We start from the raw sequence: 16,696 nt of genomic DNA, 5'->3' as shown, positions 1-16,696 counted from the left end.
ATCGGTGTCGTCGCAGGCATTCAAACTAAGCGCGGGAAGCGGGTATCGGCGTATATCGCGCACCCACAATTTTTCCCTGATTTTCAGGGCAAAAAAGTGTGCGGTATACGCCGATAAATACGGTATGTGTGTGATCCTGCACTTCCAGGTATTGGGAGTGAGTATGCACCGGTGGCTTGCTTCCACTGTGATTTTACACAGCGGGTACAGCGATCCTGATGTCTGCCGGGCACCCACTGATCATTCGGTACACAGGCAGTGCGGTGATATGCCTATGTAAACAAGGCAGATCACCGTTCTGTCAGTAGAGAAGGCATTGATCCTGTGTTTCTGCACAGCAAGAACATAGATCAATGTCATCCCCTAGTGCATGCCCCAGGGGGTACACAGCGGTGGGGCGTAGTTCCAGGAGGATGTCCATGGATGCCCTCTCAGAACAACAGAGTCGCACTGTAGCTGTCGTTCTATGGCGCAGTAATTAAGTGGTTATGAACCAATGCTGACTTGTGCTTCTTGCTGCATCTTTACCTTTTGAGGCCCCGTACACACGTCTGAGAAACTCGACGGGCAAAACACATCGTTTTTGCTGTTTCTGGCTTCAGAATATGAGTAATGATCTAGAACAGACATGCATGTCAGTAGAGATGAAGTAAGAACTGCTGATCTGTGTATTTGTTCCGGCTTTATGATTTATATTGTAGTGAAGTCTTTGCAATAGAATGACCGTCAGGTGACTAGTGGTTTCAGAAAGGGAGAGGTCGGCAAAGGCATCCTCTTCAATAGAGCGGCCAACATGACTACCAGAGAACCTGAATCTTTAGAAGGAAGCCTGCAATGGCAGTCCATGTATTTCCTGATGACAGGTTTCCTTAAAGTGGAGTTCCACCCTAAAAATGAACTTTCTATTAACAGCTTGCCTTTAATGTAAAAATAAATAAATGAAAAAAATATATATTTTTTTCGTAATTTGCCTAGTTCCTGGTCCGAGGTGGTTCAACTTCCTGTCCTAAGACCCCATTGCCTCCTGGGAAATGATGACACTCATTTCCCAGGAGTCTCTGGGCATTACTGTGCCTAAAAAGCGCCCAGCATGCACCTCTCCCTGAAAACCAGGAAGTAAAAGGAACTGGGCTTCACATGCCCACACATATGATGGATACGGCCACAACATGAGCTGGAGGATATAAGGCAAGTGTTTGCAATGATTTCTGGAACGATTGGGGAGCTATTATGTTTAATGTGATACATTTTTTTTTTTTTGCAAGGTAAAATGAATGCTCGGAACCCCGCTTTAACAATGGGGGGTGTTAATTAAAAGTAAAGCTTCTTTAGTTTCTGATATTGGTCCTCCTTGTTTTATTTGTATCAAGGGAGTAGCCAGATTCTACAAGTCACGCAAGAAACATCTCATCACCACTCAGACTGAACATAAGTGTGTCCTGGATTCATGCCGCTCATTGGAAGCTGAAGGATTTCAGGTCACTTACCTTCCTGTTAAAACGAATGGCCTAGTGGACCTAAAGGTGAGAGTCGCATCTGTTTCTCATTATATTTTGTGGTCGTGTAGCAGATATTTTTGTTGGTTTTGCTTTCTGTTAAAGGTATGGTTATTTTTACATTTTAGGTTCTAGAAGAGGCCATCCGACCGGACACTAGTCTGGTATCAGTTATGGCTGTGAACAATGAGATAGGAGTGAAACAGCCTATAGCAGACATAGGTTAGTATCCATTTTTTTTTTTTTTTTATCTTTTTAATTTTTTTTTTGGCAATTTTTATTGTCTTTCAAGAAACAAAGCATAAACGATGCGGTTCAGTGACAACCAAAATCTTTAAAATGTTTTAACTCCAGGTAAACCGTTAAATACGTGGCTGGAATACATAAATGGGGCTGTTGTACTTGTTTCGCACAGCACAGTTCTGCCTGCAGTCAGGAGGGGACCTGATCGTTCTCTAATGCAGTTTCACTTTTGCTAACAGGTCCTCTCTGCACCCCAACTTTTGACTGGACAGTAAAGGGAAAAACGGCCCACTAATATGCTGTTCTCATTGTCGGCTTGCTTTCTCTTCACATCATCATTCTCCTTGCATTGCAGTAAAGCTGATTGGCTCCTTGTGCTGCTTCTCCCTCCTAATCCTTTTTTTAACATTTTATTTATTACATATGTAGCGGTACCCTCTTCTTCTTTTTTTTTTTTATTTTTTTTATTTTTTTTTTTTCCACTTCAGACTCCGCCAACACTAGGCAGCGAGACTTGCTCACGGTTCAACCGCCCATAGCGTCTCTCTTGTGGCTTCGCATCATGCGTGGTTCTTTATTTTTTATCAAAAATAATGTTTATTGACACATATGGCAACAATCACAGGTACAGGGTATTTATACAAAACTAGATCTGTCATTCCAGAAAATATTAGTATAGTATATAACAAACCAAAAAGGTCCCTCCCGCATTCAATACAGTTGGCATCAGTATACACATCACCCACCAGGCCCCAGCTGAGCTCTATCCACCACTCCGGTACTGTGCTTCCGCCGCCCACGTCTGTGTCTAAACTAATAGTCTCTCCAGAACCAGTTCAAGAGGAGCCAACCCATGGGTATCCAACCATGGAGCCCACAGGAGATCAAACTTCCCCCGCCGGCCCCTGTGCTGGTAAATATATTTCTCCATGCGCAGCGTAGCTCCCATCTGTGTTATCCATTCGTTGATCTTGGGAGGCTCAGACGCCTTCCAATGATGAAGAATGAGTTTACGGGCCTGAAAGAGGGCCCTATGGCCTGTTTAGGATTGTCCTCAAGTGGTATATCGTCCACGACGCCCAGGACGCAGACCTTTGGGTCCCGAGGGACCGTGGCCTAGAACACCGTGGACAGAGTGTTAAGAACCCCACTCCAGTACAGGTGTAACTTGGGGCACCTCCACATCAAATGAATGAGGTCCCCATGGTCTCGTGCACACCTGGGACAGATATCATCTTCCCCCAAGCCCATTCTAAACAATCTTGCAGGCGTGTAATGTACCCTCATCAGAATAAACAATTGTGATAGACGTTGTGCAGTGTTAAGTGAACACCCCTGTACTGCCTGTAAAGCTCCCTCCCACTGATCGTCCTCAAAGGTCCCCACGTCCCTGCGTGGTTCTTTATAAATTTTTCCCCTTTTTGATATTTTTTTTTTTTTTTTTAAACAATTGCACATTTATCATTTTTGGAGCAGCAGTTGTGCTCTTTCGCTTCGACCCATCCGGGAGATACAGACTTAATACTGTGGCTAGTCTCATCTTTTTCGTAGCGGTACCCTCTTGAGCAGGGATCCTCAAACTACGGCCCTCCAGCTGTTGTGGAACTACACATCCCATGAGGCATTGTAAAACTCTGACATTCAGAGACATCACTAGGCATGATGGGAATTGTAGTTCCTGAACAACTGGAGGGCCGTAGTTTGCAGACCCATGCTCTTGATGGCTGCTGAGTGTTGTGGGACGTCTGTCACCCTGCCCAGCCAGGCACACAGTTCTCATTCACCCTCAGGCAGAAAACCAGTCTTTGGACTTTGTATTTTTATTGAGGGGAATGAACTTGGATGGGTATTTGAGATGCCCAGAGAGAGAGAGAGAGAGACTTGTAAAGCGCAACACATGCAAACTGAATCGCCTCTGGGCGCTGTATCCATTTCATGGGTAAGGAACCCCTTGACCTCAGAAGAGATGGGTTTTAATCTTTCTCCTGAAGGCCAAGAGGTCCGACTCCAGTCGGATGGTGGTTGGTAGTGCATTCCACAGGCGGGGTCCTTGGACTGCAGATGATTGGGAACAATTCAGGGACTTGAGACTTTATACAACTCCAGTATATACACTTCCTTTTCTTCTTTCAAGCCCATCACTTGCTTGCAGACTATCTCGCCTCAACACCTCCAGTACATCACTTGCTGGCACTCCCCGGACCAGCAAACACTATATTTAAGGCCTGACACTGGCTCAGCCAGACCTATGGTGAATGTCCTTTGCAGGCCCCTTTTGTGTAGAAAAATATGTAGGTAGTCCTAGTGCTAGCTGTCCACGTGGCTACTGCTCCCAGCACCACATCTTCAGGCCATGCCAGCCCTCCTGGCTGCAGCTGCCTCTCTCCACTACCCATGCCACAACAGTCCACTCCACTGGCTCTGCACCAATCCCAGACTGCACTCTCCCAGTCCTCTCAGGCGTGCCTCCCCAGTCCTCTCCTGACTGTGTCCCTTACCAGCTTTGTTCTCTTCCTGCTTTTAAATATATTTTTTACTGAACTCTTTGTAATTGTTTAGTGTTCCTTTTTAACGGGCGTAAGTCATTGTACCCAAGCTTTGCTATATTATCAAATGTATTCAATGTTTCCCTTCTCTGTTCTGTCTCCAGCACACATTTGCAATTCTAGAAAGGTCTTCTTTCACACTGATGCAGCACAGGCTGTCGGGAAGATTCCAATGAATGTGAACCAAATGAAGATTGATCTGATGAGCATAAGTGGTCATAAAATCTATGGCCCAAAAGGTAATCTTTTCTTTCTTCCTTACTTTTTTTTTGTACACTTTTTTTATTTTTTATTTTTAGTTTTTTTTATGTTTAATTCAGTTTTCTAAAATAAGCTATTTGAATAATTGTGTGTGTGTGTGTGTGTGTGTGTGTGTGTGTGTGTGTGTGTGTGTATATATATATATATATATATATATATATATATATATATATATATATATATATATATATATATATATATAATATATACACACACACAGTGTGTGTCTGTATACTCGAGTATAAGCCGAGGTACCTAATTTTCCCACCAAAAAAATGGGAAAACGTATTGACTCCAGTATAAGCCTAGGGTGAGAATGCAGCAGCTACTGTAAGAGGAAAAGAGGGTCAACAATGCCCATTGCAGTCTCACTGTGCCATATGGTGCTCACTGTGCCCATTTCAGTCTCACTCTGCCCAAGTACCTGAATTCTTGACAGGCGTCCATTTTTTAAAAAGTCGTGCCTTCTTCCTCCTGGCGTTCCTTTCCATAGTAGGTATTTGACACTGTGTTCCGCCTATCACGGAGGTCCTCTCATCCTCGGATTCGGTTTCCCAGCGGACACTGTGTTCAGTGTTCCGCCAATCATGGACATTCTTTCAACCTCGGACAAGAGGACGTCCGTGATTGGCGGAACACTGAACAAAGTGTCTGCTGGGAAACTGTCCAAGGATGAGAGGACCTCCATGATAGGCGTAACACAGTGTCAAATGCCTACCACGGAACGCCAGGAAAAAGCCGCGACTTTTTAAAAAATAAATAAAATGGATGCCTGTCAAGAATGTAGGTACAGTGACTCGAGTATAAGCCGAGGGGGGGTATTTTCAGCCCTAAAAAAAGGGCTGAAAAACTCGGCCTTTACTCTCGTATGTATGTATGTATATGTGTTTACGGAGGAAGCAGAGATTTGAGCTTGCCAGTCTGTTACATTTTTTTTACTACTGTCCAGTTACAGGCTGGGGGAGGGAAAAGACCTGTAAGTGTTACTTAAATCGAAGATCGACCCAAGCTCCGCTTGTCTGCCTCCTCACTTCCCCTCCGCTGCCACATTTGCCACCTTTAGTGGGTGTCAAACTGTCTTGGGTGGTTACCAATGGTCTTCTGGTCTTGGGTGGTTACCATCAGCTGTTTATCCTTCTTCCCATTTTTTTTTTTTTTTTTTTTTTAGGTGTAGGAGCAATTTATGTTCGCCGGCGACCTAGAGTACGAGTGGAGGCCTTGATGAGCGGTGGAGGTCAGGAGAGGGGCCTGAGATCTGGTACAGTTCCAACTCCACTGACTGTGGGATTTGGGGCAGCCTGTGAGATATCTCAGCAGGAGTTGGAGGTAAATGGTCTGCTTTATATGATGAAATAGGATTGCAGATCTCTTGTGCATGGTGGTAATTGGAGTCTGACTCATATTGGCTTAGGACAAACCCATCAGATTTTTTTATGAATGCATTTTTATTTTGGGATGTTATAGCAGGCGTGCCTGAACTGTGCACTGAGATCAGAAGGGCTGCTTATACAGTTGGGGAAAATAAGTATTTGATCCCTTGCAGATTGTGTAATGTTGCCCACTTACAAAGAAGTGAAGAGTCTATAATTATTTATATTTATCAGGTGTATTTTAAATTATAGAGACCGGAAAAAGAAATAGATGCAAATGTTATAAAATTAGTTGCAGTTCAGTGAGTAAAATAAGAATTTGATCCCCCCACTAACCAACAATAATTGTGGCCCCCACAGACTGGCTACAGTAGGTGCTCATGTGGTACACAGATTAGTCCTGTCAATGTAAGAAGGTTCTCCTAACGACAACTCATTATGTGTATAAAAGACACCTGTCCACAGAATCTTTCTTCCATTCAAACCTCGCCATCATGGGCAACACCAAAGAGCTGTCAATAGACATGAGGGACAAGATTGTAGACCTGAGCAAGGCTGGAATGGGTTACAAGACCATCAGGAAGAAGCTTGGTAAGAAGGTGACAATTGTTGGAGTGATCATTCGCAAATTAAAGAAATACAAAATAACCATCAGTGGCCCTCTGTCTGGAACTCCATGCAAGATTTGGCCTCATGGGGTGAGGATGATCATGAGAAAAGTGAGGGATCAGCCCAGAACTACACGGGAGAAGCTTGTGAATGATCTCAAGGCAGTCGGAACCACAGTCACCAAACAAACCATTGGAAACCAAATAAGCCACCATGGATTGAAATCCTGCAGCACCCACAAGGTCCCCTTTCTCAAGAAGGCACATGTACAGCCCATATGAAGTTTGCAATGAACATCTAAATGATTCAGAGAAGGATTGGGAGAAAGTGCTGTGGTCAGATGAGACCAAAATGTAGCCCTTTGGCTTTAACTCAACTCGCCGTGTTTGGAAGAAGAAAAATGCTCACTATGACCCTAAGAACATCATCCCTACAGTCAAACACGGAGGGGAAAAGATTATGCTTTGGCGCTGTTTCTTTGCTAAAGGTACAGGCCAACTTTGCCGCATTGAGGGGCCAATGGTCCATGTATTGTAAAATCTTGGATGAGCGAGAACCTTCTTCCCTCAGCCAGAACACTGAAGATGGGTTGTGGAAGGGGCTTCCAGCATGGCAATGACCCGAAACAATACCGCAAAGGCGTGGCTTAAAGGAAGCACATTAAGGTCATAGACCTAGCCAGTCTGCAGACCTTAAAGGGGTTGTAAAGACAAAAATATTTTCCTCTTAAATTAAAGTCTGACAGTAGCTGATATAGTAAAAAGTAATGCTTTGCATTATAACTAGTTTGATACCTGTTGAAATTGAGCTGTTTCACCTCCGTCACTCCTGAATCATTATTCTCACTGACTTCCTGGTTTGCGGTGCACATTCATTCTTGCTACATCACGGCCTAATGGGAACTACAGTTCCCATTAGGCTTAGCCTCCATGCCTGTGAGGGATAAGAGAGCATCTTCACGCAGGGCTGTAGTCATAGGGAGGGGGTGAGCGCATTCTGCTTTCCACCATGCAAAACGGCTCAGATGCTGGTGGAAAGCAAGAAGAGGAGAGACAGGAAATGGCATTTTCAAACCTGGATTACTATATTTTGGAGGTCAAAAGGAAAAACGAGGTAAGTGATATTTAAATGCTCTAGCTTACAGCAATCAATTGATCTAATAAAAAACGAACCTTTAGTGTTCCTTTAATCCTATAGAAAATGTATATAGGGAGCTAAAACTTTGAGTTGCCAAGAAACCTTTAAGCATTTAAAGATCTGTAAAGAAGAGTGGACCAAAATCCCTCCCGAGATGTGTGCAAACCTGGTAACCAACTACAAGAAACATCTTACCTCTGTGCTTGCCAACAAGGGTTTCTGCACCAAGTCATGTTTTGCTTGGGGATCAAATACTTATTTTACTCACTGAACTGCCACTCAATGTATAACAATTGTATTATGTGTTTTTCTTGCTTTTGGTTGATATTCTGTCTCTGTCATTTAAAATACACCTATGATAACAATTCTAGACCCTTAATTTCTTTAAGTGGTCAAACTTGCATAATCTGCAGGGGATCAAATACTTTTTTCCCCCACGGTATGTGTATGCAACTCCCTCTGCCCTGGTGACTTCTCTAAACAATGTAGATGAGGATTCCTTGTGCATATTCAAGCAGGTCTTTTATAGTGGAAACTTTAGAATTATGAAAGAGTCCAAGGATGTGATAGAACACTTGAAAACTGGGTGCTGGGTCTATAGATTCTTATCTGCAGGATTTATCCTCTTCCTACCTGCAATCTATAAATGAATGTCCCCGAGCACGATGCTGATGTCCCCTGCTGGGAAGACCTTCTTATTGAGACTGGTAGCTGACGCTTTGCGTGGAGCAGATCCCAATCGTGTGATTTTTATCAAATGCAGACTGAAGGCTTTGATTAAAAAAAAAACCTACAGAGGAACAATGCCACCCATTTTTTTTTATATACTGTAATGCCGTGTACACACGATCGGAATTTCCGATTGTGTGTGGGCTCCATCTGACTTTTTCACATCTGTGTTTAGAAATAGAACATGTTTTATTTTTTTCCGACGGGAAAAAAAAGACGATAGGAAATTCCTATCATCTGTGTGCAACTCCAACGGAGAAAAAAACCCACGCATGCTCAGAATCGACGCATTCTCGGAAGCATTTAACTTAATTTTTCTTGGCTCGTCGTAGTGTTTTACGTCACCACGTTTTGGACGGTGGGAATTTGGTCTGCAAGACAGCTTGAACGGAATTCCTACAGAAAATTCCATCGGATTTTAGGCCATCGGAAATTCCGATTTGTGTGTACGGGGCATAAGTGTCCAGTATTACAAAAATAATAACTTCATTAGAAGACAATGCATGTATATCAAAGTATCAAAAAACAGAACAGAGTTTTTAAATAAAGGCTCTAAATAAAATTACATTTTAATTAAAGCCTGATGTTCCGAAAAAATAAAATAAAAAAAGTAACGTATTTTAACCACTAGAGGCCCGCGCTCGAATCGAATGACAGCTACAGCGTGGACTTAAAAATCCGGGAGGACGTCAATGGACGTCCTCCCCTTTGCACGCGCAACACACGCGCGATGTGATCACTGAGACTTGGGTGATCACAGATCCGTCCCGGCCCCTTACCATGTGATCAGCTGTCAGCCAATGACAGCTGATCACATGATGTAAACAAAGGATTGGTAATCGTTCTTGTTTTCTCCTCGCTGTCAGCGTGAGGAGAAAAAAAAGCTAATCACCGGCTTGTGTACAAGGGACATCGGTCCCGAAGAGTAAGAGGCAGTTGTGCCACCTATCAATGCCCACCAGTGGTGCCAATCAGTGGCACCTAGTAATGCCACCTATTGGTGCCGCCTCTCAGTGCCCACCAGTGCAGCCTCATCAGCGTACATCAATGAAGCAGAAAAATTACCTGTTTGCAAAATTTTATAAGAAAATATGAAAAAATATATATATTTTTTTTAAATCGGTCTTTTACGTTTTTTTGTTTTTAATAAAAAACGCAGAGGTGATCAAATGCCACCAAAAAGAAAGCTCTATTTGTGGGGGAAAAAATGATAAAAAAAATGTCTTTTGGGTACAGTGTTGTATAACCGCGCAATTGTCATTCAAAGTGCGACAGCTCTGAAAATTGGTCTGGGCAGGAGGGGGGTTTAAGTGCCCAGTAAGCAAGTGGTTAAAAATTAAGCATAATGTTATAACGCACATTTTATTGTCAAGTAAACTGGCGCAAGCTGGCTTCGCTAAATTTAGGCATAGAGACCTAGAAAAATGACGGGAGAAAAAGACATTGGTACATCAAGTCTGTCCATTTTTTTTTCCTGTTAACCTATCTAGTCTTTATTGACCTCTGGTGACAAAAAGTTAACGCTAACTAATCCCATTTTGGCTTTACTTTTTTTTCCGCTGATGGGCATCTATTCTAAAATATCTTCCCGATTCAGTGTATTGTATTATAAAAAGTTCAGTAGCTCTTACAAACATGCAATAAATTAGGGAATTTATTAAGAGTGTTTTTATATTTATATAATATAATAAATAAATATATATATATAAATATATATATATATATATATATATATATATATATATATATATATATATATATATATATATATATATATATATATATATATATATATATATATATATATATATATATATATATATATATATTATATAATTTATTTTTGTATTTATTTTCACTTTCAGTACGACCACGAAAGAATCAGCTACCTAGCAGATCGTTTGATCAATAATGTAATGCGGAATATTCCTGATGTTGTGTTGAATGGAGACCCTGAGCAGCGTTACCCAGGTATTGAAGTGATACAATATTAAAGATTCATTTATATATATTTTTTTCTTAAAGCCACTACAGCTGGTTACTTACGTCCCTTTAAAGCGGAGGTTCACCCTAAAAAACATCCAGAATACTTGCGTCAGCTACAGTATGCTTTTTTTTTTTTTGCGCTATATTTACCGTTTAATCGTTCGGTTTCTTTTCAGACTCCCACGGGGAGTAGGCGTTCCTATGAAGAGGAGAACATGATTGACGTCCGGCTATGGCGCGTCACGCGTTCCGAAAATAGCTGGACTAGGACTCGGCTCTTCACGGCGCCTGCGCACAGACTAGGAGCTGACTGCGCAGGCGCCGTATACAGCCGAGTCTTATTTCGTCTTTTTTCGGAACGCGTGACGTGCCTTAGCCGCACGTCAATCATCTTCCCCTCTTCTGAAAAGAAACCGAACGATTAAACGGTAAATACAGCGCAAAAAAAAAAAAAGCATACTGTAGCTGACGCAAGTATGCTGGATGGGATGGTACATAGTTCTTTTAGGGTGAACCTCCGCTTTAAGTGCTTTAGAATGTCGGGAGGCTTATGTGACTGCCGTGATTGGCTGTCAAGGCGGTCACATGTTTGGAAAGCCTCCCGATTGCTACCAGTAACTGTGGCGGGGGCGCCACTTTTGGACAGCTCTATCGGCACTATTGTGCGCAAATATGTGGCTGCTCGGCGCTGAGGCCCAGCCGACTAGAGACCGCATACTTGCACGCGCTCAGCGCGAAGAGGTTAAATAACAAACATTTTATACTTGCCTGCTCTGTGCCTTGGCCCTCTTCTTCTGTACGGTCTCCGCTTTGCTTAGCAGGGATCGCTCCGTCGATCTGGGTGGAACTCCACTTTAATATTTCAAGTATGGGGATTGTGTTTTTTTTTTCCTCCCCCCCCGCATGACAGCGCTGGTGATTGGTAAGTTACCTTTTAGACCCAGCGCCACCTCAATCCTGCGCTTACACAGGTCGTCTTTTCTTCAAGTGTGGACAAAGCCACAGGTGAGAGAGAGAAGGTAAGTAGAAGCACCACAAAGGCTGCCATTAATCTGAACCTGCCTTTTTTTTTTTTTCCCACGTTGACAAAGCAAAGGTTCTTTTGAATGCATTACTATTTTACAAATCTCTGCATAGCTTATAAAAGTCTAATCTTCTTACTTTTTTTTTTCAGGCTGTGTAAACCTTTCTTTTGCCTATGTGGAGGGGGAGAGTTTGTTGATGGCATTAAAAGACGTTGCACTCTCTTCTGGAAGGTATGATAGTACAAAGCATGCTTTTTCTATGGCAGCTGGCGCTCAATATTTTGGGGCGGTGCCTGAAGACTCCCTGGTCAATCAGGACTGAGGACCCATTTCCTGATTGGCCGGGAGGAGAATCAGGAAGACAATAGGGAATATTTGCTATTGTAACGCAACTGATGGGGTGGGCTCAGGACGCAGTGCTCTGCGGCCCGAGCCCACCTTTTTTTTTTTTTTTATCCAATTGAAGCCTCGGGCTCTAATCGTGTGCTTAAAAAATTTGATAAAAATTGAAATCCATGCATCCGGTGCCCAGCATGTAGATTAGGGGCCAGGCGTATGGATTTGGGGGGCGGCGTCTGGTATGGACGGGCTTCCACTGGTAAAAAAAAAAAGTCCAAACCGCTTTAGTGATTGATAAGATCATATAAAACAACCAATGCATTTGGGGGGGGCGGTGATCGCAATCTACTCCCCTTCTTTCAGAGCTAAAGAAAGTAAATTAAATAAGACAAGCAAATGGCATAAGATAGGAGCTAATAAACAAAAATGAAGCAGCGCTAGCAGCCAATACTAAACAATGAATATCCTAGTGCTGGGTACATGATGCATAAATACATTTGTGACAAAAAATAAACAATGTAACATTCACTGAATAACAAGGCACTGTAGCACTTCACATATTGTTACATTGTTTTTTTGTCACAAATGTCTTTATATTGTGCACTAGGATATTCATTGTTTAGTATTGGCTGCTAGCTCTGCTTCATATTTCTTTGTTATAGTTAAGGTTTTAGCACCTTTTGTGCTGCAGCTGCAGTCTTCCATTGACACATTAGCACCTTAGCGCAAGTTTTTTGAATTAGTATAAGATGGGAGCTTCCCACTTATAAACTGGTGAACAAGGGAAAAGCAGAAACTATGAAAAAGCTGTAGTGAAATAAAAAAAATATCTTGTTAACCCCAATAAGGTTCCTGTAAATGAGTCCATAAAGTCTGTATCCTGCGCCACACCAACAGCGGCTTTTCATAAGGCCCCTTTCACACTGGGGTGGGGGGGGTGCGGTGGCGGTATAGTGCCGCTATACCGTCGGAATTGCGGCGGTATTCGGGTGCTAGCGGTGCAGTTTTAACCCCCGCTAGCAGGCAAAAAAGGGTTAGTCTGCAGAGCCGCATTGCCGGCAGTATAGCCACAGTTTCCCATTGCTTTCAGTGGAATGAGCTGTGGAGAAGCAGTAAACGCACCGCTCCAAAGATGCTGCTAGCAGGACTTTTGGAACGGTCCTGCTAGTGCTTTCACACTGGAGAAACGGCATCTGCTGTTTAGGGTCAGTTTGCTGGCACTATTTTTAGCGCAATAGCGCCTGCAAACTGCCCCAGTGTGAAAGGGGCCTTAGAGTGAACTACGTCTGGGAAAAAAAAAAACAACAGCAGAGAGTGTCAGTCCAAGTGCAGTAATATGGGCACAGTATTCATTAAAAGGCAATTGGCAACTCACTTTTTTAGATGGTCAGGATGCTGCTGTGGTCACCTGCAAGATCAGACGTCCCTTCCGGTGCAGTGCCCCTTTGAGTTCCAGCCTGGCTCTCTGCATTACCTGGTTCATCCAACAGCGGCATCTGATCCTGCTGGTGGCCACCACCGCAGCATCCTGGCCATCCACCTTGTTGCCCTACACAGTGATCTATATCATGGTGACATTGTTTTTTCACATCTAAAAGTGAGTTGACAATTGCATTCTAATAAATACCATGCTCATACTACCGTACTTAGTCTGGCACTCTCTGCTGTTCTTTTTTAAGAAAGTCAATTACCTTATTAATCTAATACAGTGGCACCTTGCATTACAAGCATAATCCGTTCCAGAAGAATGCTCGTAATCCAAAGCACTCACATATCAAAGCGAGTTTCTCCATAGAAGTCAATGGAAACTAAAATAATTTGTTCCGCATTGACTTCAATGGCATGCAATACCGCATGTGGCCTGAGGTGGGTGGGGGGGTGCTCCAGAGAGCCTCGGAAACATTCGAAAGGCCCGAGGACCGGTTTGGCTGAACTCGGAAAGGCTTGGGAACAGAGTTTTTCTTGGCATTTCTGCTCGGCTCTGGCGCCCCCCCCCCCCCCCCCCCCCCTTAGGCCAAACGTGTTACTGCACACCACTGTGGCTTGAATCCTGCTCGTTTTGCGAAACACTCGCAAACCGAGTCACGATTTTTTAAAATGCAGGGCTCGTTTTGCGAAACGCAAACGTATTGCGTTACTCGCAATCCGAGGTTTCACTGTATCACACATACATTATCAGGTATTTGCAATCCTCTTCCATATTTCATAAAGGTGTATGGATGCCATCACTGAATAAGTAGCAAATACGTGTGTGTGTGTGTGTGTGTGTGTGTGTGTATGGGCATTATTATGGCTTTGTGCAGCACCCAAGGGCAGCAATATTCTTGCAACAAAGTCAAAAGCTTTTATGCTCTATATAAGATAATTTACAGTAAGAGGAATAGTAACTGACGTCCTCATACCAGATGTTTGTGGTCTAGGTAGACTTTACTGAAATTGTGGAACTTGCACTTTAACCTTTTTGTTTCTGCTCACCTCTAGCGCTTGCACTTCGGCATCACTTGAGCCATCTTATGTCTTGAGGGCTATAGGAGCAGATGAGGACCTGGCTCACTCCTCTATCAGGTTGGTTGTGAGAGCTGCTGTTTATGGAGATGTATATTTTAGACCAGGAGAGTGTTAAATCCAACATTGTAGTAGTGCCTAAGAAGGGGGGGGGGGGGACTTTCAACAACGGGAACAAATTGAAGATATCAAGGTGCCCACACATCTGTAGCGAGCCATTCTGGTTGGCAAAGCTCCAGCACTTCCTGCATGTTCATATAGGCCTGTTGGGGGCAGCCCATTTTAATGAACCAATAGGAGTGTATATATAGAAGTGGCAAGCTTTGACACTTCTAGGAAGTGTTTAACCACTTCAGTACCTGGCACTTTCCCCCCTTCCTGCCCAAGCCAATATTCAGCTTTCAGCGCTGTCGCTGTTTAAATGACAATTGCGCAGTCATGCTACACTGTACCCAAACAGATTTTAATCATTTTGTTTCCACAAATAGAGCTTTCTTTTGGTGGTATTTGATCACCTCTGCGGTTTGTATTTTTTGCTAAACAAGTAAAAAAGACAGAAAATTTTGAAGAAAAAAGTTTTATTTTTGCTTATCAAATTTTGTAAATTAAGTAAGGCTTCTCCTTCACTGATAAAGTGGCACCAATGAACGGGCACTGATATGCAGCACTGATAGGTGGCACTGATATGCAGCACTGATGGACATTGATAGGTGGCACTGATGGGCACTCATGGTGGCACTGGTGGGCACTGAAAGGATGCAAAGATGGGTACTTATTTGTGGCGCTGATGGGCATTGATACGTGGCAATGATATGCGGCAGTGATAGGCATCCCTGGTGGCACTGTCAGTGGTAGGCATTCTGAGTGGGCAATGATTGGCAGCTGCTTGGGCACAGATTTGCATATCCTGGGGGGGGGGGGGGGCATACCTTGTGGTCCAGTGTGGATCGCCATCCTGATGGTCCTTGGCGGGCTTGACAATCAGCACAGACCCCCCCCTCCCCTGTCAGGAGAGCAGCCGATCGGCTCTCCTCTACTCGCGTCTGTCAGACGCGAGTGAGGAAAAGCCGATCAACGGCTTTTCCTGTTTACATCGTGATCAGCCATGATTGGACACAGCTGATCAAGTGGTAAAAAGTCTCCGTCAGATCGAGATTGCTGTAGCCGTGTCAGACTGACACACCGCACCACCGATCGTTGCAAAGCGCGCCCCCACGGGCACAAGGCGGCTGTTATCCTGCTGGACGTCATATGAGGATAACTGAACCACCGCCCGGCCATCATTTTGCTGTAGGCTGGGCGGGAAGTGGTTTAAGCCCATTAGAACTGACCACTATTACGCCATACTGGCAGGGTATAGAGTTGTCTGCTAACATTTTCATTCTTTTAAATTACAAAAAAAAAATTCAGTTTGATTGGAAGGTAGTTTTTTTTTTTTTTTATGTGTTTTTTTTATCTATTATCATTTAGGTTTGGTATTGGAAGATTCACAACAGAGGAAGAAGTTGACTTTACTGTTGGGAAATGCATCCAGGAGGTGAAACGGCTCAGAGAAATGAGGTACATCGAACATTGAGAGGAACCAGGCCTTTTTCTACATTTTGTATGAATAGAGTAAAGGCCGGTACACACGATCGGATTATCCGACCGGAATTGTGTGGTGACAGGCTGTTGTTGGAAAATCCGACCATTTGTATGATCCATCGGACAAATTTTCCGACAACAAATGTTTGATGTCGAATTATCCGATCGTGTGTACACAAGTGCTTCGGGAAAAAAATCCAAAGTACAAACGTGCATGCTCAGAAGCACTGCTCACCATAACACAACATTAGCAAAAGTTGCCCAAAAGGTGGTGCTAAAGAGCTGAAAAACCACGTAGTTTTGTGTTTGTTGGCTGACCATTCTTTGCCGTTTTGTATGCAAGACAACTTGTTCATTGATGGGTGTTCCCCAGGGTAGTGCACACACTCTCATGCTATATTTTTACAGCCCAGAAAATTGTCATATTTAATTTGACAGATTCGGCTCCTAATGATTTTGATGGGATTTGCCATCTGAACTTCTTTTGAAGTTTGGCGATCCCCTACTGACCTGAACCCAGAGCTGTTTGGCTCATCGCCACTCTCAAGAGTTAGGCTTTGAGCCTAATAAATGTCTAATATGTGGGTCCTATCATCATCTTTAATCAATATGTGTTCTTTGCAGCCCACTGTGGGAGATGGTGCAAGATGGGATCGATCTGAAAAGCATCCAATGGACCCAGCACTGAGGATGCCGGGTACTCAAGATTGAACATCAGAACACGTTCTATTTGTTAGTCTATTGGCTTCTGTTACACAGTTAGATACTTCTATAGCTGCCAACGCCCCTGCTAGCTGAGGGGTCTGTCAAACACTTGTGTAGTCTTGTCCCTCTACCCTCATTTATTTAAATGCGCGTTAAAAGGA

The 16,696-nt window shown here is 43.4% G+C and overlaps 1 protein-coding gene across 1 annotated transcript in view; it reads left to right on the top strand.

Moving 5' to 3' along the window:
• NFS1 (NFS1 cysteine desulfurase) overlaps positions 1-16,696 on the top strand; it is a 25,883-nt gene extending 9,187 nt beyond the window's left edge. The window contains exons 5-13 of the mRNA XM_040330619.1: positions 1,371-1,523; positions 1,625-1,718; positions 4,390-4,524; positions 5,715-5,872; positions 10,257-10,362; positions 11,552-11,633; positions 14,223-14,306; positions 15,717-15,806; positions 16,455-16,696. Coding sequence (XP_040186553.1) covers positions 1,371-1,523; positions 1,625-1,718; positions 4,390-4,524; positions 5,715-5,872; positions 10,257-10,362; positions 11,552-11,633; positions 14,223-14,306; positions 15,717-15,806; positions 16,455-16,518 — 966 coding nt within the window. The 3' untranslated portion in view covers positions 16,519-16,696. The remainder of the gene's footprint in view (positions 1-1,370; positions 1,524-1,624; positions 1,719-4,389; positions 4,525-5,714; positions 5,873-10,256; positions 10,363-11,551; positions 11,634-14,222; positions 14,307-15,716; positions 15,807-16,454) is intronic.

The sequence above is a fragment of the Rana temporaria genome, chromosome 12 (genome assembly GCF_905171775.1).
Source record: "Rana temporaria chromosome 12, aRanTem1.1, whole genome shotgun sequence".
NCBI lineage: Eukaryota > Metazoa > Chordata > Amphibia > Anura > Ranidae > Rana > Rana temporaria.
This window is presented reverse-complemented; position numbering and strand designations above follow the sequence as displayed.